Source organism: Symphalangus syndactylus, chromosome 5 (genome assembly GCF_028878055.3).
Source record: "Symphalangus syndactylus isolate Jambi chromosome 5, NHGRI_mSymSyn1-v2.1_pri, whole genome shotgun sequence".
Classification (NCBI taxonomy): Eukaryota; Metazoa; Chordata; class Mammalia; order Primates; family Hylobatidae; genus Symphalangus; species Symphalangus syndactylus.
Genome location: NC_072427.2, coordinates 147,673,502 through 147,698,754, shown reverse-complemented (window position 1 = coordinate 147,698,754; position 25,253 = coordinate 147,673,502). Strand labels below are relative to the sequence as shown.

At 35.1% G+C, this 25,253-nt stretch overlaps 1 protein-coding gene across 3 annotated transcripts in view; it reads right to left on the bottom strand.

Annotated features, from left to right (window-relative positions):
* CD163L1 (CD163 molecule like 1) overlaps window positions 1-25,253 on the bottom strand; it is an 87,332-nt gene that overhangs the window by 4,518 nt on the left and 57,561 nt on the right. For 2 of the 3 annotated variants that reach the window (XM_055280795.2, XM_055280796.2), the window contains exons 10-20: window positions 23,525-23,839; window positions 23,106-23,420; window positions 22,656-22,748; window positions 22,267-22,581; window positions 21,147-21,467; window positions 17,436-17,744; window positions 17,006-17,038; window positions 16,156-16,266; window positions 15,300-15,395; window positions 6,582-6,688; window positions 4,147-4,317 (exon numbers count right to left, since the gene is read on the bottom strand). In XM_055280795.2, coding sequence (XP_055136770.2) covers window positions 6,606-6,688; window positions 15,300-15,395; window positions 16,156-16,266; window positions 17,006-17,038; window positions 17,436-17,744; window positions 21,147-21,467; window positions 22,267-22,581; window positions 22,656-22,748; window positions 23,106-23,420; window positions 23,525-23,839 — 1,991 coding nt within the window. In that variant the 3' untranslated portion in view covers window positions 4,147-4,317; window positions 6,582-6,605. Of the gene's footprint in view, window positions 1-4,146; window positions 4,318-6,581; window positions 6,689-15,299; window positions 15,396-16,155; window positions 16,267-17,005; window positions 17,039-17,435; window positions 17,745-21,146; window positions 21,468-22,266; window positions 22,582-22,655; window positions 22,749-23,105; window positions 23,421-23,524; window positions 23,840-25,253 lie in introns of those variants that run through there. The other variant, XM_063640807.1, reaches the window with a different exon arrangement.

The window sequence follows — 25,253 nt, the reverse complement described above, 5'->3', positions numbered from 1 at the left end:
TTAGTATTTACTCCATTCCCTTTACCCTTTTCTCCTGAGCTGCAGATACCACACCCTTTATCTGAAATTCATCAATATATATTTTATAAGAACAAAAAGATCATTTTATGTAACCTAGTACAATTATCAAACAAAAATATTATATTATGCAAAGTTCACATTCAAATATTGCCAGTTGTTTCAATAATATTATTTGTAATGACTTTTTCTTCTCATCCAGGATTCAGTCAAGGATCATGCATTGAACTTAATTGTCATGTCTCTTTATAAAGTCTTCTTTGACCTAATGAATTCAGAATATTATAGATAAATGGATAGATACATGGATGGATAGATATACATCAATACATATAGATATATATATAGATAATACATATAAATATGTATGTAATATGTGTGTGTGCATGCATGTGTATGTATGTCTATTTTTCCATCTTTCTGCTGAGATGAGTATGTCTTAGTCAGCTTGAGCATCCATAACAAAATACCACAGACTGGTAGCTTAAACCACAGGAATTTATTTCTCACAGTTCTAGAGGTTGGAAAGTCCAAGATCAAGGTGCCAGCTGATTTGGTTTCTGGTAAGGGCTTTCTTTCCGGCTTACAGACAGCCATCTTCTCACTGTGGTCTCACATGGTAAAGAGAGAGCACTCTGATGTCTCTTCCTCTTCTTATTAGGCAGCAGCCCTGTCAGATTAGGGTCTCCCACCCTATGATCCCATTTAACCTGCATTACCTCCTTAAGGCCCTATCTCCAAATATAGCCACAGCAGAGGTTAGGGATTCAACATATGAATTTTAGAGGGACAAATTTAATATATATCAGACTACAAACGAGACTTCAGGAACAATTAGATCACTTAGAATTCAGATATTGCTTTCTAAATTTTATTTCTCTCTAAAATAAACCAGGGCTCCTTGGAAAGGTGCCTGATTCTAGGGCTGGGGAAGAGAAAACACAAGATAAGCCTGAAAACTGTAATTGTCCCATAAGTTAAGGAAGTCAAAGAATGATGTAAACGGGTCTAAAGGACATAGGAACTAATATGAGGAACTAATATGCTGGCCAAATGTGAGATGACTTATGAATCAACATAAATAATGTTAGCAATAGGCTATAATCATTCAATGAAATAAGAACTTGTTAATTTATATTGAATAAATAAAGGAAATAAAGTAAATGGGGAAGAAGAAAAAGCTCTTACTGACAGTAGAATTTCAACAAATAAAGTAAAAATCATGAATGGATTTAAAAATAACTTTTGGCAATCATCATATTAACAATTGATAGTATGTGAATGTTAACTCTGGTAAGTGAGAGATGATAGAATGAACAGATTGACAAATCCTGTCTCCCAAAAGGAACTATAAAACTAAACAAAACAGTCAAAACTGACCATTTTAGAACTCTGGAAACTGGCCAAAGGCAAAAAATAGTTTGAGAACTATTTATTCATGAAAAATGACTAAACTTAGAGTAAGAATGGTGGAAATCTTTGGCTTTATTGCTGGGGCTGCTCTCATCTCCCCACATCTCTAAAAATAGAAACAACCAGTGGACTAGGAAGATATTTAACAGGGAGATCTGGTAAATGAGACAGCAATAGATGAGCCAGATAGGATTCCACACATCCCTGACTGACTGATGACCGCACACACATGCAGAAGAGACAAAAGAGACTCTATAGAGAAATTTGAAACAAGGGCAGACTTCAAAAGTACCTGAACTTAGAATATGTTCCCTGACACACAGAGATCTATTGGCAGAGGATGAAGCTTTACTGGTTCAGTGTGTTCGGGTGCAATATTTAACCAATTATTGGCTGAACACTAAGCTAGACAGATAGAGGGATGACCTGTTTTAAAACCAGGTTTGAAAATAAAAACAAGAATAAAAAACTCAGCAGAGACATCAGAGGCTGCATAGTATGGAGGACTTAGAGTCCATAGACGTAGTCCAGGCAAGTTAATAGACAAGTAGATCAAAAAACAAACAGCAACAACTGCCCTGGGGAAGACAGATTAGAAACCAGAATTACTGCAGTATATTATCTAAAATGTACAGCTCTAAACAAACAAAAAAGAGATATGAAAGAAACAGGGAAGTGATCTATACATACCAAGAAAAACAAAAGCAATCAATGAAAACTAGCTCTGAGGAGGTCCAGGTACTGGACTGAATAGAGAAAGACTTCAAAGCAGCTATATAAATAAGTTTGAAAAACTAAAGAAAATCATATTTAAAGAATTAAAGAAAAATCTAATGACAATGGCTCAACAAATAAGAAGAAATAAAATCTGTAAAAAAAAATAGGAATTCTTGAGTCGGAATATGAAATAAATGAAATGATAAGTTTATAAAAAGGCTAAATAGTAAATTTTAAATTTCAGAAGAGACAAAAATCAGTAAATTTTGTAGTTTAATAGAAATGATCCATCTTAAGAACATGGAAAAAAATATTGCAGAAAAATTAACAGAGCTGTATATCAGCACACATGTAAAGGGAGGCATAGAAGAAGAGAGAGAGAAAGAGGTAGAAAAATATTTGAAAAAAAAGTTGAAAATGTCTCAGATTTGTATATTAATCTGAAAATCCAAATAATCCAATGAAACTTTAGGAAGACAAACACAAAGAAATCCTTATCTAGATACCATCAAGCTGTTGAAAGACAGGGACAAGGAGAAAATCTTGGAAACAGTAAGAGAAAAATGATTCATCATGTACAAGAAAACAACAATATGATTAATGTTGCACTTAATGGAAGTTCAAAAAATGATGTAATAAGAATGAATAATCTTTGTGTTACGTAGGTGAATAATTTCATTCATGTATACACAAGAGAGAGGACAGACAAAAGAGTGACAGAAACATTCCAAAATGTTAACAGTGCTTATTTCAGCATGATAGATTTTTTCATACTTATTATTGTTCTTTCAATATTTTTTAAACATGTATTTATGTTATAATAAAAACTTAAACTTTCCAAACATAGAAATAGGGCTAGCTCTTTATTTTAGTGTAGGAATCTATAATAATTTTACTGCAGTACAGCAATATTAATGAAATATATATTAATTGGCTAGGATTAAATTTTAATTTTTAAACTCTCTACTACATTTCCTCATAATATATACTGCAAACATATTGCAAAGAGAGGCCCTAGTATTTGAAGTACAATCTAAAATCTTGCTATCGCTTGAGAAGAAGGCTTCAAAACAAGCTTTTCTTGGCATTGGAATAATTATCCTTTCTTATCAGATTTGTGAACCAAAGTCTCCTGATTTTTAGGATTTCCAACTCTTTGAGGGCAGAGACCCTAAATGAATAAAGCTTATTTAGGGTCTTAAAGATTTAAAAATCTCTTTTCTAATAACCTAGGCTTCTTTTTGTTTGTTTGTTTTACATCCCTTGTAACAGCTCCATGAAGCCTACTGATTTTTTAAAAATTCTTTTACTATTGTGGTAGGTACTTGTTACTATAATATATGTGTTATAATTCCTATAGGAACAACAATATGTTTGAAATCTGAGGAAGCCAAGTTAGAAGGGCAATTGAGCAAAGCTGTTATGAATAAATCTATCAGGGATAAAAATAAAGATGACTATTCTGACATCAAATTTTGAAAATGCTTTCTACATTCAAATATCTATGGAATTACACTAATTTGAACTACAAGAACAGCCATAAGTCAGCCTCAAATAATGTTTTTCATTGTTCAGCAGAAGTAGGAGTAGGATACGTATGGAGTGGTTTTTCAGTTAGTGATTGTCTCAGTCTGGGCTGCTATAAGAGAATACTATAAACTGGGTGGCATATAAACAACAGAATTTTTTTCCCTCACAGTTTGGGAAGTTATAAGCCTGAGATCAGGGTGCCAGCATGATTCAGATCTGATGAAGGCTCCCTGCCAAGTTGTAGACCGCTGACTTCCTGTTGTACACTCACATAAGGGAAGGACAGTGACAGAGCCTCTGAGGTTCCATTATTAAGGGCACTAATCCCATTCATGAGGGCTTCACCCTCACGACATGATTACCTCTCCAAAGCTCCACTTCCTAATACCATTACATTGGCAGTTAGGATTTCAACGTACGAATTTTTTTTTTGTGGGGGGGGAAAGGAAAACACAAACATTCAGTCTATTTAACAGTGATATACATAATTCAACTTTTATTATCACCAGTCTTTATCAATCTAGCTGTTCTCCTATTGTTCAAGAAATGTTATTTGGACCAGTTTTCCATAGGGCAACTTGACTTCCTCTTTATTCATTTAAAAGTTGCTGTCTCCTTCAAAGACATTTAGAGGTTGATCTGGAATTATAAAACAAGAGGCAACAAGTTACTATTCTTCTAAATAAGAATGCTAGCCTACATGAGGTTAAAGTTAAGACACGTGTGTGTGTGCACACACAAACACACACACACACCCCACAAAGAATTGATCAATTAGGACAGATTTAGTAGGTGCTATGTACTAATATTTCTTTTTTGTGCATATGCAGATATTATGCAATTTTCTTTCTGCTCCCATAATCTAGAATTTTGGGTCCCAGAATGTGATAATTTACTTATCAAAAAAAAGAGTGTTAAATAACACCAGAATTAAGAAGGAAGGTACAATTACATATGGTTTTGCTTTTTGGAATGCCTCTGGAAATTAATCTTTCAAAAGTTTTTAGTATGGATTCTGCTAAGTCAGAACTGATGATTAATGAGGTTCAGACAGGACAAAAGTAGGTTTTTTTGTATGATAGAGTAATAGACTTGCTCAGTGTTATGAGCTGAATTGGGTCCCCCCAAATTCATATGTTCAAGTCTTAACCCCTAGTTCCTCAGGATGTGATTGTATTTGAAGATTGGACCTTCAAAGAGGTAATTAAGATAAAATGAGGTCACATGGGTGAGCCCTAATCCAGTATGACTGGTGTCCTTACAAGAAGAAATTAGATCACAGACAACACAGACCAAGGGATGACCACCTGAGGGCATAACAAGAAGATGACTGTCTGCAAGGGAAGGAAGGAGGCCTCAGAAGAAACCAAACCTCCCAATATCTTGATCATGAACTACTGGCATCCAGAATTGTGAGAAAACAAATTTCCATTGTTTAAGCTGCCCAGTCTGTGGTATTTTCTTTTGGCAGCCCTAGAAAACTAATACACTAAGCACAATAATAAACTAAGCAGAACTGCTGAGGGAAAATCTTTTCTAATATAGAACCCTAGTTTCAAGTACTTTAAAAACAACACATAGTATCCATTGGCAAACAAAAATTGTGCTAATATAAATTAGTATTTATTAAAATTGGTTTAGAATAATATAGACTCAATCATTTGTTCCTTATATCATGCAGATGAAAACACATAAGATACACTTTAGGATACATTTTAATTTAAGTTTTTCAATGAACTTTTCCAAATAGAGAAATTATCAATAGCATATAAAGATGAAAAAGGCTTCAATCATAAATATAAGTCTTGGTATTAGAAGAGTTACCATTACATTATGTTGGAGCTAGTTATTATCTAAATGGTTTTTGTGTATTTTGCCTCTGGTTTTTCTAACGTTTTTTGTTATTATGGTAATAATATATTTTTGAGAAAAAAACGGAGAAACTCAAGCCCATTCACTTGGATCATTGGGTCAAATCTGAAATAGTTTTGTGTTGGTGATGTCTAGATATTCTGTAATAAAAATCAGGAGATACGACTTATCTTTGCTCCCTGGCATTTATTCCCATAAAAAATTTAGAATTATCTTTGGGCTACACAGAGATGCTCTTTTCAGAATTGCTAGCTCATTCATGCTAGGAATTAAAAAGTGTTTCAACATTATTTAGAAAGCACAGTGCTTTCTAGTCCTTTGACTTCATTGAGTTCAATTTTTCTCTCCATCATATTTGAACCATCTACTCTACTTGAGAGAAAGCACTGTTCTTTTTGTGCTGGATTTTCTAGTTGACTTTGATTTTAGTTATTCGTCCTGGCACCAGTAAGTGTTTTAGAATTGCCTCAATGCAACATTATTATATAACGAGTGCTTGTTTTTCTAAACCTTTACAGAATGATTTCACTGCTATTATTTTAATGTTTTCTCATCAGACAAAGCCACCTACATTTAATAAATATAAAGCATGTATCATCTGTCAGGCACTGGCGATTAAAGCAATAAGGAGTGATATTAATGCACGGAATCTAGGCTGTACCTAAGAGAATAAATGTGAAGATCCTACTCTGTGTAACAAAAATGAACAGAAATCCTAGGAATGGAGGTTATCAATGAGCAGTATGTAAAGCTGAGATCTAATCAACCTCTTCCTTAGTGACAGACTATCTGCAGCCTCAGCCAATGCTCAAAACCAATTCTGATAAATTCTGTAAATTTTCTATAGGAACAACTTTCTCATCAACCTCTCTCTTTTCCAGAGGTTAACATAGAATATTTGATATACTGGGGATATGAACCAGTGACATAATATATGGTAATATAAATATTGGAAAAAAAAAGGTGTTTAATTCTGCGACAGTGGGAGATTAAATTGCTAGTTTTAGTAAGAACAATACTTTTCAACTTACCTGGTGAGCCCTGGAAGTCTAAAGTCATTTTGTGGCTTCAGAGGCAGGAAGAACTCCCAACAGCGATGTCTCGCCAGCATCTTCACAACCATGTTTAGGGGTGTCATCTGAAAGAAAGGCAAAATCTGTATTATTGAATAGTAGAAAACCTCTCTGCAGAGGGAAGAGCTGTTAGGTGCAGTGTTTGATCAGCTGGGAAAGTATAATAGAGCAAGAAGTGACTATTACACAAATTAAGAGCATGCTTAGTTACCGTTTTGAAGTAAAACAATTATCATATTTAAAAGGATAAACCATTAAGTGTTACCAAAACAAATAATACAGCTTTTTATCAGATTATCAGATTTGCTCCCAGTATCTTAAAAGCCTAGAATTGTGATATTTATATTTTGATTTTAAAAATGGGACAAGTAAAACTCAATGGTAAGCATCATCGTCTAAAGATAGGAGGGTACTAAAAATTGTATTTAGGGAATTGTTCCATTTTTGGCAGAATTGAGAGAAATAAAGAATTGTTGTCTGTGGATAGAGAAATTTAGGTAACTAAATTTCAAGAAGGTTGAATATGACTGTGTTTTTTAAGAGTAATTATTTGAACTTCTAGTTTCCCATGAAGCCTGTAAGAAGCTTGGGAGTCATTACTCCCAATTGCATAACAAGAAAAAAGGTGAAGAAACTGAAAATCAACAACTCTTCTTAGGTCCATCAAAGAACTGAGGTCATAGGGCAAACTAGTACCACCAAAATTGGAGAGACAGACAGGCAGAGGCAGAGAATTGCAACTTATAGAGCAGAACCCCATGAGCAGAAACCCCTGTGGAAATCAGTAATAGGGTAGGGAAGTCTAAACTGGAATTGACAAATTGCTGTAGGCTCAGAGAGAAAAAGTTTCAGTGTTAACAACTCCAGCTGACCTACATTTTTGTTTTACCTTTAGAAGCCCTACCAAGTTATCACAGTGAAGACTGGAGCAAAATCATTTTGTGCTTTCTATCAGGAGGAGGGGAAAGTAGTCATTTTGAAGTAAATATGAAATATTGTGTTCTTCTTAATGAAGAACACTTCAATAGGGTTCCTATAAAATACCAGGGAATACAATGGATAAAACTGCACGTCAAAGATCTTATTTAAGAACTCACTAGGGAGCCCCAAAGACAACAGGGGAGACTAAAACAAGGGCACCAGAGGAAATAGTAGCCTCTGACACCTACAGCTACAGCAAACAATAAATACAGCCTAATTCCTCGCCAGATAAACATAAAACCTTACACCAACACCCTCTTTACCTCAATTCTTTGTGTCCACTATATATCATGTCTGACGTTCTACAAAATAATTACAAGGCACACTGAAAGACAAAAAACAGAGTCTGAAGCAAGCATCTGAGTCTGGTCTGAAGCAAGCATCAGACCAGACTCAGATGTGAGAGAGATGTTGAAATGATTACACCAGAACTTTAAAACAACTACGATTAACATGTTGTGGGATCTAAAGGAAAAAAAGGACAAACTGCAAGAACATATGAGCAATGTAGGCACAGAGTTGGAAATTCAAAGAAAGAATTAAAAATGCTAGACATCAACAACACTGCAATAGAAATGAAGCATGTCTTTTAAGGGCTCATCAATGGACTGGACACAGCTGAGGAAAAAAATCAGTGAGTTTGAAGTAACATTAATGGAAACTTCAAAAACTTAAATGCAAAGAGAAAAGAATAAAAAAGACAGAACAGAATATCCAAAAATTGTGAAAGAATTACAAAAGATGTAACATACATACAATAGGAATGCTAGAAGGAGAAAAAGGTGAGAAAGAAGCAGAAAAACATTTGAAGCAATAATGACAGGATTCCTCACAACTAATGACAGAAACCAAAGCACTTATCCAGGCAGCACAAAGAACACCAAGCAGAATAAATGCCAAAACAAACAAACAAACAAACAAACAAAAAACCCCAGAATTTAGGCATTCATATTCAAACTGCAGAAAATCAAAGACAAAGAAAAAATATTAAAAGAAGCCAGGGGAAAAAAATTGTCTACAGAGGAGCAAGATACGAATTACATTGAACTTCCATTCAAAAACAATGCTAGCAAAAAGAGTAAGTATAATATTTAGCGTGAAAAAAAGAACCATCAACTTAGAATTCTGTATTCAGGGGAAAGTATCCTTCAAAAATGAATGAAAAATAAAATATTTTCTCAGACAAATAAAAATTGAGGTTATTTGTTGCCATTACAGTCACCTTGCAAAAAATTATAAAAGAAATTCTTCAGAAAGAAAGAAAATGATATAGTTCAGAAGCTCTGATCTACGAAAAGAAAAGGGAAGCATCAGAGAAGAAATAAATACAGATAAAATAAAACTCTTAAAAAAATTTTACTCTTATTTCATCTAACAGATAAATTTGCTTATCTTCATTTCTAAAAGTTATTTTTTCTGGATATAGAATTCTGGATTGACAGTTCTTTGCATTTAGCACTTTAAAGACTTTGTTTAATTGTTTCCTGACCCCTTTAGAAATCTGTATTCATTTTAATTGTTGTTCCTCTAAACATAATGTGTCATTTTTGTCTCCTTGCTTTTGATATTTTTTCCTTTGTGTTTGATTTTCAGTAATTTGAACATGACGTGTCTGGGAATGTATATATTTAGTTTGGTGTTTGCTAAGCTTCTTGAATCTATGAATTCATGTCTTTCAACAAATTTATGAAGTTTTCAGACAATATTTCTTTTAAAAAAATTCCTGCACCATGTCTAACTTCTTTTCTAATACTCCAATGATATGTATGTCTTTTTTTTTTTTTTTTTCAGATGGAGTTTCGCTCTTGTCACCCAGGCTGGAATGCAATGGTGCGATCTCAGCTCACTGCAACCTCTGCCTTCCAGGTTCAAGCAATTCTCCTGCCTCAGCCTCCCAAGTAAGTGGGATTACAGGTGCACACTAACACACCCATCTAATTTTTGTATTTTTAGTAGAGACGAGGTTTCACCATGTTAGCCAGGCTGGTCTCAAACATCTGACCTCAGGTGATCCACCCACCTCGGCTTCCCAAAGTGCTGGGATTACAGGCATGAGCCACCATATGCCACCGATATGTATATCTTTTGATATATTCCCATAGGTTCCTCTCTTCCCATTTTTAAGGTATTTTTTTCTATTTTATTGAATAATTTCCATTGGCCTGTCTTGAAGTTCACTGATTTTTTTTCTGTTATCTTCTTTCTGTTGTTGAGGCAATCCAGTGATTTTTTGAAAAATTTTCAGATACTGACATTTTTAATTTTTGAATTTCCATGGGATTCTGTTTCTTTCATGAAAAGATTTCTCCATTAGTTTCTAGAAAGTTTGTTTTTGCCTCATAGAATATGGCTATAATAGCTTTCATGCTGTTACAGTCTTTGTATGATAATCCAACCTCTGTTTAATGTAGATTGGCAACTGCTGGTTATCTATTCCATGAGAATTGATTAGATACTCCTGGTTGTTTGTATGTTGGTTAATTTTGGTTCGTATGTTGGATATTTTGAATATTATGTTGTAAGACTTCTGAGTCTTACAAAAGTTTTGTTAAAACACTTTGGAGAAATTGGGTTTTTGGTTTTGTTTTTGCTTTGTTTTGTTTTGTTTTGTCTTGATTTAGCAACTGATCAACCCAGTTAGGTTCAGATTGCAAGTTCTGTCTTACCATCTCTGGTGGTTTATTTAGTGTCAATTCAGTTCTCAAAGACTTTGCTATTCTGTTTGGGTATGCTTTTTGTATGTACTAATATGAGTTGTTCTGGGATTTGAGTAGTATATATATTTTTGTTCATTTCTCAAAGACTTTGCTATGCTTCATTTTGTATGTTCTGCATAATTGCAGCTAAAAGGTAAACCTGGTACTTGTATTGCTTCAAGACCTCTTCTCCAGATCCTCCCTCTATGCAATTTCCTCTATGTTCTCTAGCTTCCAGTGGCTTCTTTTTCTATTTTCTCTGGCAAGAAAATAAATGGGTTATCTCACAGTTTTATTTTCTCATACTGCAGTAAAGTTTCACATGACTAGGAAGTAATAAGAGAAAAGAGAATGAGGGTTTTCCCCAAACTATTTGCATAACAGGGGTCATTCTTTCATGCTCTGCTATCCAGAGAAATAAGTCTTCTCAAACTTAGTTGCCTGTGCCACATTGGCTGTAGCAGGGCAGATATGCTTTTGAAACTGGACTAGGGCTAGGGTGAAGAGAGCAAACTAAAAAACAGGAAGATTCCCCATATTCCCTGGATTTCCCTTCCCCTGTCCTCTGGCCAGAAAGATGGGCTTTTTTAGGAGTCCAGGAAGAAAAAACACAAACAAACAGAAAATTTACCATCATGATCACAATAGTCTTTCCTCAGTTTGACATTTCTTTTCAATGTGTTATTTACTTTTCAGAGTCCCAAGATTTTTTTTAAGTGTATGATTTGGTGAAATGAAGTACATTCAGTTTTTTGTGCAACCATTACCACCATCTATCTCCAGAATTCTTTTTATCTTGCAAAATGAAACTCTATACTAATTAAAGAATAACTCCCCATTCTCCCTCCTCCAGCCCCTGGAAACTACCATTCTACTTTCTGTTTATATGAATTTGATTGCTCTATGAACCTCTTATAAAGGGAATCATGTAGTATTTGTCTTTTTCTGGCTGACTTATTTCACTTAGCATAATTATTTCACTTGGCATAATTATTTCACTTAGCATAATATCCCTAAAGTTCATCTACATTCCATTGTATATATACACATACATGTAAAATGGAGTATTTATATATATATGGTACATTTGTGTATCATATATACTATATATTATTTTTATATATTATATATTACTTATATATTATATATCATATGTATTACTTTTATATTATATATTACTTACATATCATATGTATTACTTTTATATTATATATTATATATTACTTATATGTTATAGATTATATAGTTAATATATTACTTGCATATTATAGATTATATAGTAATTATACGATATAATTATATTAAATTATATAAAATAAAAAATATAATATAAATATATTAAATATATATTATATAACAGATCATTACAATTATAGATAATTATATAGTATGTTATTTATATCATATATCATATATAATTATGTATTATTAAATTATTCTAATAATTTATTCTATAATATAGTATATATTAAGATATTAAATTAATAATTATAACATATTATATTAATACATAATATATTATATTAATATAATATGTTAATATTTAAAAACCTTTTACTAAAGAAAACCCCAGGACCTGATGCTTCACTGATGAATTCTACCAGCCATTTAAAGAAGAACTAACGCTAATTCTATTTAAACTCTTAACAAAATTGAAGAGGAGAGAACACTTCTAAACTCATTTTATAGGGCCAGCATTACCCTGATACCAAAACCAGACAATGAAACAACAAAGAAAGAAGGCTCCAGGCCAATGTCACTGATGAACAAAAATGTAAAAATCCTCACCAAAATACTAGCAGACTAAATTCGACAACTGATTAAAAGATTTTTCACCACAATCAAGTGAAATTCATTCCAGGGATGCAAAGATTGTCCAACATGAGCAAATCAATAAAAAAGTGATATATCACATTAACAGAATCAAGAACAAAACCCATATGATCATGCCAATAGATGCTAAAAAAAAATCATTCATAAAATTCGACATCCTTTTATAATGAAAAGCCTCAACATACTGGGTATAGAGGGAACATACTTCAACATAATAAAGGCTATGTATGACAAATCCACAGCTAATATGATACTAAATGGGAAAAAATAGAAAACATTTTCTCCAAAATGTGGAACAAGGCAAAGATGTCCATTTTCGCCACATTTATTCAGCATAATACTGGAAGTCCCAGCCAGAGCAATTAGGCAAGAGAAAGACATATGAGGCATCCTAGTTGGAAAGAAAGAAGTCAAATTAGCCTTCTTTGCAGACAATATGGTTTTATAGTTAGAAAAATCTAAAGACTCTGCCAAAAAAACTGTGAGAACTAATAAATACATTCAGTAAAGTTACAGAATATAAAATCAACATATAAAAATCAGTAGCATTTATATATCCCAATAGCAAATAACCTGAAAAAGAAATCAAAAAGCAATCCAATTTGCAATAGCTATAAAGAATATAAAATACTTAGGAATCAATTTAACCAAGAAGTGAAAGATGTATACAAAGAAAACTATAAAACACTGATGAAAGAAATAGAAGAGGACAAAAAAAAAAGAAGTATATTTCATGCTCATAGATTGAAAGAATTAATATTGTTAAATACTCAAAGCAATTACCCAAAGCAATTTACAGATTCAATGCCATCCCTACGAAAACACTAACGACATTTTTCACAGAAATAGAAATAACAATCATAAATTTTAGATGGAACAACAGAAGGCCCCCAATAGCCAAAGCTATTCTCAGCAAAAGAACATAGTTGGAGGCATTGCATTACCTGACTTCAAAATATACTACAAAATTGTAGTAACCAAATTAACATGGTACTAAAACAGACACATAAACCAGTGGAACAGAATAGAGACCCCAAATGTAAATCCATGCATTTATAGCCAAGCCACTCTTGACAAATACACCAAAGACATACATTGGGAAAAGACAGTCTCTTCAATAAATGGCTCTGGGAAAACTGGATAACCACATGCACAAGAATGAAACTAGACTCTATCTCACACCATATAAAACACCAAATAAAAACGGATTGAATAACTAAATGTAAGAGCTGAAACTATGAAACAACTAGAAGAAAACACTGGGAAACACTCCAGGATATTGGTCTGGGCAAAGATTCTTCGGTAAGACCTCAAAAGCACATGCCACCAAAGCAAAAATATAGACAAATGGGATTATATCAATCAAAAAAGCTTCTGCACAGCAAAGGAAACAATCAACAAAGTGAAGAGACAATCCACAGAGTGGGAGAAAATATTTTTAAACTATCCAACTAATAATGGGTTAATAATCTAAATATATAGAGCTCAGACATCTCAATAGAAAAAAACCAACTAATCTGATTTTAAAAACGGGTGAAAGAACTGAATAGACATTTCTCAAAAGAAGACATACAAATGGCCAATATGTAAATAAATGCTCAACAACACTAATAATCAGAGAAACGTAACTCAAAAAGACAATGAGATATCATCATACCTCAGGCAGAATGGCTTTTATCAAAAAGACAGGAAATAATGGATGCTGGCAAGGATATGAAGAAAGAAGAACCCTCATACACCATTGACGGGAATATAAATTAGTATAGTCATTATGGAAAACTGTATGGATTTTCCTCAAAAAAACTAAAGATAGTATTACTATATGATTCAGCAATTCCACTTCTGGGTATATATCCAAAAGAAAGAAAATTATATATCAAAGTGATAGCTGCACCATGTTTATTGCAGCACTATTTATAATAGCCAAAATATGGAATCTGCCCATGTCCCTCAATGAATGAATGGGTAAAGAATATGTGGTATATATACCCACACATTTTTAGCCATAAAAAATGAAATCATGTTATTTGTAGTAACATGGTGGAACTAGAGGTCATTATGTTAAGTGAAATAAGCCAAGCACAGAAAGACAAATATCCATGTTCTCATTCATATATGGGAGCTAAAAATGTTGATCCCATGAAGATAGAGAGTAGATTGGTGGTTATCAGAGGCGGAAAAGGGTAGGGGAAAGGGAGGATAAAGAGAGGTTGATTGAGTACAAATATACAATTGTAAGAAATAAAACCTAGTGTTTGATAAATCAATAAGGTGACTATAATTTACAATAATCTAAACACACTTCAAAATAGCTAGAAGAGAATAATTCAGATGTTTCTGGTATAATAAAAAGACAAATATTTGAAGTGATAGATATCCCAATTTTACTAATTTGATCTTTACAAATTATATGAATGTACTAAATTATCACATGTACTTAGAAACTATGTACATCAATACAAAAATAAAGTTTAAAAACAATGTTAATTAAAATAACGAGATGCCACTTATCAAATACTAAATTAGCAACATTATAAAAGATGAAACTATTTAGTATCTGATTACTCAGTAAAATACATTCTCATGTGTAACTCAGAGGAGTAAAATTTGTTATAGCTATTGGAAAGTCACTTTTCCAGATGGTGTTCATTGTGTTGTCACAGTAATTCCATTATAAGTTATTTCCAAAAAAGATTTAGTTTTATGTACTGTTTTGTCCACACTGTATGTCATAATAAAATTATTTTAAAAATAATTATAAATGTACAAATATAGATAAGATTCAAGGAACTTAGCCACCATATTAAAGTAGAATGTAATGAAATTGGAAAACAATTATTGTTTATTGGGTTTGTAATGAAACTGTGGACAAGGTATTTGACTGATTATTAGAAGAAACAACACTTTTTATTTTAGTCTTCTCTGCTTGGTGCCTCTGCCATGAACTAAATATGACACCGAGGATGAAATAAGTGAGAATGTATATTCCAGTTTTCTTAATTTTGAGTCATATTTTATTTTATCTATTCCCCATTTGTTTCCCTTTCGTGTATTTTGTATAAGAGGCTGAGACACATCTCCATTGAGTGGGAATTCCTAAATATCAGTGGTATTTCCTCATATTCCCACCCTCTCCATGGAGTGAGGCCCCTGGAGTTGCACAGACCTGAGGTTCTTGTCCCATGTGGGTCCTCTCTCTTGAGGCAGGTCTCCATCTCATGGAATAAATTCTCCTCGAGAGAACCCCTCCTTCTGGTTGAAACTGAGAATGGATGCTTCATGGTTAGGATTCAAATTCAAATGGCCTATCCCTTATATTAGGACACTTAATGCTAAGGTTTGACACATATTAATCCCTCTGAGCTAAAATCCAATGGCCCTTTCATCACCTACCCCTGCTAGTGAATTTTTAACATTTTTAATATTTATCCTCCTTTTTCTTGAACCCTTGATGTTCTTCCACTTTTATTACCAAGTTCTTTACATAGTATTTACTATGTGCTGGCCATTTTTTCATACAGATGATTAATTTATTTAACTATCTTAACCTGACGAGGTAAGACTATTATTATCTTTACAAATTAGGAAATTGGAGTTTGGAAAGGTAGTTTCTAGCCAAAGGCCACACAGCTAGTAAATTATGTAAGTGGTGTTCAAACCCAGGACACTCTTGTTCTTAATCCTCCACCATGCTTCTACATTTTCTGTTGGCTATTTCTGCAATCTAGATTCTGAACCAAAACATACAATTACCTTCCTTCTATCAGCCAAGATATTTGCCTATCTGACTCATCATCTGTATGGCAAGCTACACCTTCTAAAACATTACATTTGTGTAAATGGAAATTATGGATTGGCTTATTCTTGATCATTCCACATGTTTCTGCATTTGGCCTGGCACTTTCCAATCCATCTCACTCAAAGTGGCAAGTGCATTTCTTCCCCTCTGCAAGAATCCCCCATCCTGTGTGCCCTTGGTGGCAGGTAACTCACATTTTATACAATCCTAGTGGGGCTCTCACCTCTGAGGGGCAGATGTTTTTGTTTCTGAACTTGGCACCACGTGAGAAATAGAATAAACAGAACCAGGAGAAGGAGCCCAAAGATACTAGATAAAATAAGTGCTGAATGACCTGTATAGAAATTAAGCATTGATAAGTATTAAATTAGTAGATATCAATTGTGGGTTTATACATTGTAAAAAAAGCTGGTTCCCTAGTTGCTGAGAAGAATAATGGCTATACATTTCAACATATTCATGAACAGTACATAATCTTTGAGAGCTATTTTAGATGAAAACTATCTTGAAACAACTGAATCCAAATCTTTCCATAATTCTATTGCCCTAAATTAATTCCAATTTTATGCAAAAGATTTGATAACTAAACCTTTCCTCTGCATTGCATTTACTACTAAAACACCAGAATCAGAGAATACTAGGGCTTGAGCTGTGAGCTGTTTCTTTTTTTTTTTTTTTTTTGAGATGTAGTCTCACTCTGTCACCCAGGCTGAGTGCAGTGGCACGATCTCAGCTCACTGCAACCTCTGCCTCCTGGGTTTAAGTGATTCTCCTGAAGCTTGAGCTGTTTCTGCCAGTCTCATAAAGAATGTTTGAGAATCTCAAAAGATAACTCTATCTATGAGGGTACCACAAGAGTCTTATCCTTCTCTGCATGTAAAAAGGATTTTTCTAGAGAGAAGGACTGCATAGCAAAGCAGTCATAGAGCTATTGATACCACTGGCTGCGACCCGCAGACTCCTATTTCTGTAGTCCCTAGTCTTCTTTGATTATCATAGCAGTTTCTGCCCTCCCTTGACCTTCCATATAGCCTTAGGTATTGGTGTCAGCACTGGTAGGCAGAAGACTATACCTGAGGAGGTATTCAGTGATGTCAGCGACTGTCCTGAGAGACAGAGAGAGAGAGAGAGAGAGAGACGTAAATGAACGAAAAGGAACTGGGTATTTCTTTTTACATCTCCTGTGAATATTGGATGTCACTTAAATATCCTTTTTACATCTCCTGCGAATATTGGATGTCATTTAAAATATCACTCAGAATCCTCTTGCTTCAAAGTCTAAGGCCAAATCGTGCTTTCTTCCCTCAAAATTATGGGGGCTATTTTAGATAACTGTGGAACATTATCTTATTTAGTTGTGGGAAAACGTTAGTTTAACATAGCCTTTCATTCTTCAACAAGAAATCCTAGTATCTTCAGCTCAACTCTCTGAGTGAGCCTGTTTCCCAATGTTCTCTACCATTAGTGGGAGGCTCAGTTTAAGTGCAGCCTTTTCACACTTACCAGAGCACCTCACGCCAGCATCTTCCTTGTGTCCACAGTCACTTTGTCCCCAGGGTTTGGCATGACAGTCCCATAGAAATGACTCATTTCCTTTGCACTGCATCTCATCCAACCAGATGGTTCCAGTTCCTTGGCCAAACGAAGCCTCCCTCAGGGCAGCCAGAGCAGAGCCACAGCCCAGCTGCTGACATACCACTTCTGCCTCGGCCAGGTCCCAGGAGTCATCACACACTGTGCCCCAGGAGCCTGCGTGCCAGATCTCCACTCTCCCAGAGCACTCGGTGTCTCCTCCACGCACTCTTATTCTATCTACAAAGGCACAAAACATGGCTGTCTTTACTCCTGAAGGAAGTTGTGCGAGAATGCTGAGGTAGAAAAACTTGAAAGTAGTAAATGTGCTTGATGAATATGGGTGTGGTAAGGAAGGCAGAATTTCAATGTTACATAGATTAGACGAGAAACTGTTAAGTGAATAAGCCCCTACACATGACTGTGGTTTGTCCTAGTCACAGTCAAGGGGTGAAGCATCTCCAGCGAGGCCAAACCAGATATTCATTTTCTACTCTAGATGTTTGAAAACAAAACATATTGATTTCATTTTCCAAATTTCAGTGTCCTATCTGACCCAAACCTCCTATCTTGCCCCTCTCATTTTCACAATTTCTCCAAATATAACTAATGGTCATTTGGCTCAAGTTTGATCTATACACCATTGCTTCTTCTATGCCCTCCAATTATCAGTCCTTTCTTGCCTTCACTTCACTCCCTGTAAGTATGTATACTAAGATCATAACTACAAACACTCTCTTTCCCAAATGAACAACGCCTTGGCACCAGTGACCTCTTGTCACATGGCTGTGTACAAATGCAGGATAAGCCCAACCCTCTACCTCCTTTAAGCCGGTTCCTGAAATACTGAGTTTCACTGCAGATAATTATAACTGGGGTCATTTTAAACTTGCTGCCAAAAAAGTCTGCAGAATCCTCAATATTTTAGAATGATCTTATCATTTTTATTTTTCATTCTTTATTATTTTGTTAAATGTTCTTTCATATTCTAAGCCTCTGCCTTACCTCTGCCCACCAACCACATGAAGACAAAAAGAGAATCTTGGGATTTCTCTATTGGATTTTAGTTCCCGTAATAGTATAGGAAAAGTTACAGTTTCAGTAGATAATTAACTTTTAGGTAATTTGGTTTCTATTCAAAAGGGTTTTTTTGATCTAAACGTCTCATCCTCAGGTCTGATAAGTCATCCCCAAGTCCCCAAACGTGATAATTTTCACATGCACCCTTTAAAAAATTTCCTTTCTCCTTGTCATAAGAGCCCCTCTCCAGTTACCATGTTAACTCTTTTCTCTCTCTCATAGCCAGACATCTTGAGTTTATTTTTTTCTCTTAGTAAGTCTCACAAGATCTGATGGTTTTATGCATGGGAATTCCCCTGCACGTGCTCTTTTGCCTGCCACCATGTAAGACGTGACTTTGCCTCTCCTTTGCCTTCAGCCATGATTGTGAGGCCTCACTAGCCATGTGGAACTGTGAGTCCATTAAGCCTTTTTCCTTTATAAATTACCCAGTCTCTGGTATTTCTTTATTAGCAGCATGAGAACTAATACATTCTTTCATCTTTTCACAAAATTGACTCAAGAAAATGAGAATAAGCCAATAGTCCTGGACATTCTTTTTAAGTATTAACAAATTACTATCCAAAATAGCTATAGTTATTCTCTTTCAAACATTGAAACACAATGATTTTATTCCATATACTATTAAAGATCATAAAAACTGGCAGAATTCATCCTAGTCAATTTTACATTTCAACAAATCTCCAATGCTAATATCAACAAATATAAAAAGAGCACTAAATAAGATCTACTGCATAGTATCATTCATATACGTATAGATGCAAATTTTTAATATAAAATATTGATAAATTAAAACTTAAGATAGTTGAAATCCAAAATTTCAGGTAATATAATTGATCAAATAGGAAAATAGATTTTGGGAAGAAAATATTGAGAAATATGCTTAAAATAATTTTCTATATATTTAAGGATATTTAATGTGATGTTACTTAAAATGGAAAAATAACTTGAATCTTCTACATGTCCAATGACAGGGATTTGGTGCATCGGATTATAGTATATCATATGGTAAAAAATATATATGCTTTAGCTTGAGAAAATATTGCTAAATCAAAAGAGCAGGAAGCACAAATATGCAGAGTATAACTTTTTTGCAATAAAATATATGAAGATATATAAAATATATACACATACATGATACTCAAGAGTGTAACATCAGCTAATATATCATCAACTGATCATGGTATTATAGGTGATATCTGTGTTTTTTTCCAAGATTTCTGGGTTTTTTTCAAATTTTTTGTTTGGGGAATGATATTTTGTGATAAAATTACAATAGTAAAGAGAAGCAAAATGCTTAAAAATATGAACCACAAATAGACAATATTCATAAATAATGTTCATATGCACTACTAACCAAACCCATGCAAATTATGTTGATTTAGGTGAAATTTTAATTTGGGAAGGTATGTGTATGTCTGTGTATATATTTCTCCCTGTGTGTAACATTGGTGGGAAGGGTGAAATAAAATCAATGCTCTCATATACTGGTGATAAGAATGAAAACTAATACATAGGCTTTCTGCTGGAGCAATTAACTAGTACATATAAAGAATCATAAAAATATTCATTCATTTTACCCACTCATTTTGGGACTAGAAATATAACCTTCAGATATAATCAGAGATTCACCAAAAATGAATAAGGATGCTTATAATGGCGTTATTTATACTAGTTTGACATTGAGAAATAGCCTTAATACCAAAAGTCACATGGTTATTTATGTTCACATGATAAAATATTGCATACCATTTGAAGGCTATTCATTGAAATTAGAATATATTTACAGTATACTTTTACATATAAAAGTAGGATACAGATATCCTAAATATAATGTAACACTATACATTACATGCATATATATCATACTATATATACCTATACACATATATGGTATCTATAGTTCATATACACATATCTATATTTCATATACACAATCATAACTTTAAGTTTTTGTACAAAAGGAAGACTAATAGTTAATGTTTCTGAATATTAGTAATGGTTATTTTTGATAATCAGATTAAACGTGGAATGCATTTTATTATTTATAATTGTACAATTTCTAAAATCTCTACAATAAACATATTAAATTTTAATCAAATAAGACAATTTCAAGTGTCTTATAAATAATCAACTAACTTCCCGTAGTAAAATGTCCTGCAGGAAAAAATAGAGCTGTTTAATCTCCATAATTAATTCACGTTTCCTCAAAAGTTCTGAGTTTTCTAGAATGTCTAAGACAAAAAGTATACATATTATATTTTTCATTTTTTAAAACACCGTAATTTTTTATGTGTTGTTATCCTTTTATGTGCTTTCATCCAGCTTCTCACAAGGAGCTTAAAGGAATCAAAGGAGATAATATACATTTTCAAATACCCTGTAAAATACTAAACTAAAATAATAAAATTTCAATATAGAACAGATGTGATAAATCAGCATTTATTGCCATGCACTTTTCAGTGAGTCTGCCATGTGTTCCTGAATGGAAAGATTTGCTATTTGTGGTAAGTTATATTTCACAGGGTTTCAGTGACAGCTGGTGTTTAGAAAGATACCCACCTTCACATGTGATCCAGGTCTCTTCTGCTGGGCTGGAGATTCTTCGCTCCCATGGGGCAGACAGGCACTGCCATATGGAGATATGCGTTTTAGGACACTGAATGTCATCCACCCACATGAAACCAGAGCCTGTCTTAGATAATGGGGCGAGGCTGACAACTCCATTCTCCCCACAGCCCAGCTGCCTGCACACAATCCCTGCTATGGCTGTGGTGAAGTTCCTCCTGCCGACGCTGCCCCAAGTCCCATTATAGAAGACTTCCAATCTCCCAGCACAGCTCTCTGTTTCAGTTTCACTGTAGAGCCTCAAGGCTGTGAATTCTACAGAGAAATACAAAACTTAGTATTAAGTATTTTCTTTGGAGTTGGAAAATTCCTCCCCAAGGAATCCATTTTTCCCATGGAAATAATACATTAGGGCTCACAATACAATTTCATAAATCACTCTAACATATTAACAGCATAAATCTGATGGAAACTAAAGGTCTTGTATGATTTCAGGGTTAGTGTGGGTTTCCCAAGAATAGTATTTGAGTTTTAAATTTGTATCAACTTAAGTTAAAATGCAACCTTCTACATTCTACTCTCGAACATAAATTCAATTCAGAAAATAATCAGGAGGTTAATCCCATTTGCAGGGGTGTCCAAGGGAGAGAATACAGTTATGGGTTCTTAGTTTCTGTTTCCGGTCAGGCTAGTAAAGCCCCTTCCTCATCCCTCCTTCCTCTTACCGCTAGAGACAGAAACTAATAACCATGGCTTCAGGCTACTAAAAGCCTAAAATAAAACAAAACAGAACAACAAAATAAGGCAGATTGGACACGGTTCACAGTGTGTTCTCAGAGCCAAAGTGGATGTCATGTAAGGTCCCTTTCTTGGGGTCTAACCTTCTCTGACAGTAAGACCAATCTTTTATTTTTCTCAGTTATGAACGATACCCAGACAAATGTAATATGACAAGGGTATTAAGAAATCAGTATAAGAATAGGATTAAAATCAAGTGGGGTTTTTTTTTGTATTCCTAGGCCATACACTTTTCACTACACTTTACAATTGTGTTGTGTGTGTGCAAATGTATGCACGTGTGTGTAGAGGAGGGTGAAAAGGTAGCAGCACAGACCTGAGCAGATGACCCCTGCGTCCTCCTTGTGCCTGCAGTCGTGCTGCCCCCAGCCACGGGAAGGACACTGCGACAAGTGGGACTCCGTTCCTGTGCAGTTCAGGTCATCCATCCAGATGGGCCCTGACCCCTCCCCAAAGTGAGCAGAGACCGTGGCATTGAGGGCCACTCCACAGCCCAGCTTTCGACACACCACGTGGGCATCGGTCAGGTCCCAGCCGTCATCACAGATGGTGCCCCAGAAGCGGTCGTGATAGATCTCTACTCTCCCGGCACAGCGGCTGTCCCCATCCACTAGGCGGAGCCGTTTGTCCTCTTAGAGGAGAAAGTCCAGTTAATAGGTCACATTCTTTAGAGCTGCAGTGTTTCCTAAAACTGATTCTGCTTACCTAAGCAGATGAAAGTACTGCCCTCTGGAACTAGAGACCAATATGGGTCAGATATATTTGCGAGGCATGGAAACAGCAGCGGGGCCAGCCTTCCTGGTGGAGGGTGCAGGAAATGGGGCAAAAGTAAGACCAAAATACATGGAAAAGGTTGAAGAGTTCTGTAATAACATGGAATCAGCAATTGTGGTAAGGACTTTTCAAACCCTGTCGTCTATTGAAATCATTTTTATTAATGATGTCTACTCGTAAATCCCAAACACAGAGGTGTTAACTTCACCCTAGGAATGGCCCTAGTTATCATTATTTCTTATATGTTACTTTTTGACTGTCATGCCTATCCTCCCTCCACCTGCGCCCCCATTTTCTTACTCATCTTTCCTTTAATCCCAACTCCCTCTACCATGTCTGGGCTATATTGACAGTAGTTAACCATAAGCACTATTCTCTTACCTGTGCAGATCACAGAGACAGTATTTCCATGGATACAGGGAGGTTCTCCAAGAACTGTCATTTGACAGTTATCCAAAAGTGACTCATTCCCTAAGCAATGAAACCTGTGTCCCCACACATGACCACTTCTTTCTCCAATATATTTTCCTCCTGTGGTTGAGAGAGCAGCCCCACAGCTGAGCTGTCTGCATAGAACATGGGCATCTTCTGGGTCCCAGTGGGTGTCACACAGTGAGCCCCAGTGTCCAAGCACGTTGATCTCCACTTGCCCGTCACACTGGGATTTGCCATTCACAAGTCGGACATCTGTATATCCTAGGAGGAGACAAGGCCATAGAAGAGACATCGTGACTTATCAGCTCCAGCCCCAAACTCCCCATCTCTAGCCCCAGCCAATTAAGATTATTTAAAAATCTCACGGGAACAGACAACTCCAGCTTCTCTGCTGTGGATACAAGTGTCTTCCGGATGTTGAACTGTGGGGCATAATGCAAGGTGAGTTTCACTCCCTTCACACTGGAACTTTTCAGCCCAAGTTAGACCATTCCCTTTTCCGAAGTGATCTCCCACAGAAAGAGATATGGCATCTCCACAATTTAATTCTCTGCACAGCACATTGGCAGCATGAAGAGAGAAATCAGAATCACAGACAGAGTGCCATGTGTCTGCATGTTTCACTTCAACACGTCCAGAGCAGGGCATATCAGCTCCAACCAGCCTGGGCTGCCTGTGGGCTACAAAATAATATTTCAAAGGTTAGTTTTTAGGGTTTTCCAATATCTATCCCTGGCTCCAATCTCCGTATCTAACCCCAGAGCAATTTTTCTCCATTCGTCATTAGAACATCCCATTCGTAAGGGCTCAGAGGATGAGATTAGCAGTACAGACTTAAATTCATAGATCTGGATTACATACCTATTTTCTATGTCTTGGTGACCCACCAATCCTAGATTTAGAACTCATCAGAAGGAAATGGATTGCACAATTTGTTTACATTAAAAAAATACTAAGTAACTTCAGCATTAAACAACTCTTAAGAAGATTTGTAGTCATCTTAAGAAGATGGTGTAATATAAGGATAGAAAGACTTCTACCTACTGGTTAGATCCCAGTAATCCATCTAAGTGAGTAATTTATAAACAACAAAAAAATACTGCCCATTATTCTGACTCTATTCTTTGCAGCAAAACTACTTATATTAGTAATGTACATTATCTGTCTCCAACCCAGGCATTTTGTCAAACTCCTGACTCATTTATCCAATTTCTACTTAGCATTTCCACTTGGATTTCTTATAGATAGCTCAGTGTGAATTCTTTGGAGTCCTTTCAAACATCTATCTAAGGCTGCAGACTTCCATATTTCTATTGATGGAACTCCACCATTCCAGACATTCAAATACTTTGAAATAATTCTTGACTTCCGTTACATAATATATCTCGCCTTTCAGAAAGTTTTGTTTTCTGTATTTTCAAAGTATGCCCACAATCCCCAAACTTCTCACCCCTTCAACCCTAGCGCCTTGATTGAGCCACCATCATTACTTGCCTGAGTTGCTATAATAGATTCCTACAGATTCCCTGTTTCTATAATTATTCCTCTATAGTTCATCTTTTAAAAAAATTAAAATCCAGAGAGGTCATTTAAAATGATGTATCAGGTTAAATCAGTATTCTGCCCCAAATCCTCCCATGACTCCATATTTCACTCAGAGTAAAAACCTAAACTCCTACGAAGACCTACTTGTCCCTGAGTGACCTTCCCCTGCTCATTTACCTCTTTTGGTGCCAGGTCTGATGTTTTACTTATTGCTCTTCAGCTGCACTGGATTCCTTTCTCGTCTCCAAACATATCAGGCATAATCTTGCCCCAAGGCTTTTGAACTGGCTGTATCTCTATTTGTATTTTCCTTCTGCATATATGCATATAACTGACTCTCTCCTGACCTTCAAGTCTTTGTCTACGTTTCACCTTTTAAGTAAGGCCTACCCCAATCATTTTATTTGGAATTTCATTCTGTCCCATAAACGCTCTGGATTCTGTTTTCTAGTTCTATTTTTTCCTATAGCCTCTAACATCAGCTAATAGCATATATTTTACTTCATCACAGAAAGTGATGTTCTTTTGAACAGCACTACTCTAGAATCT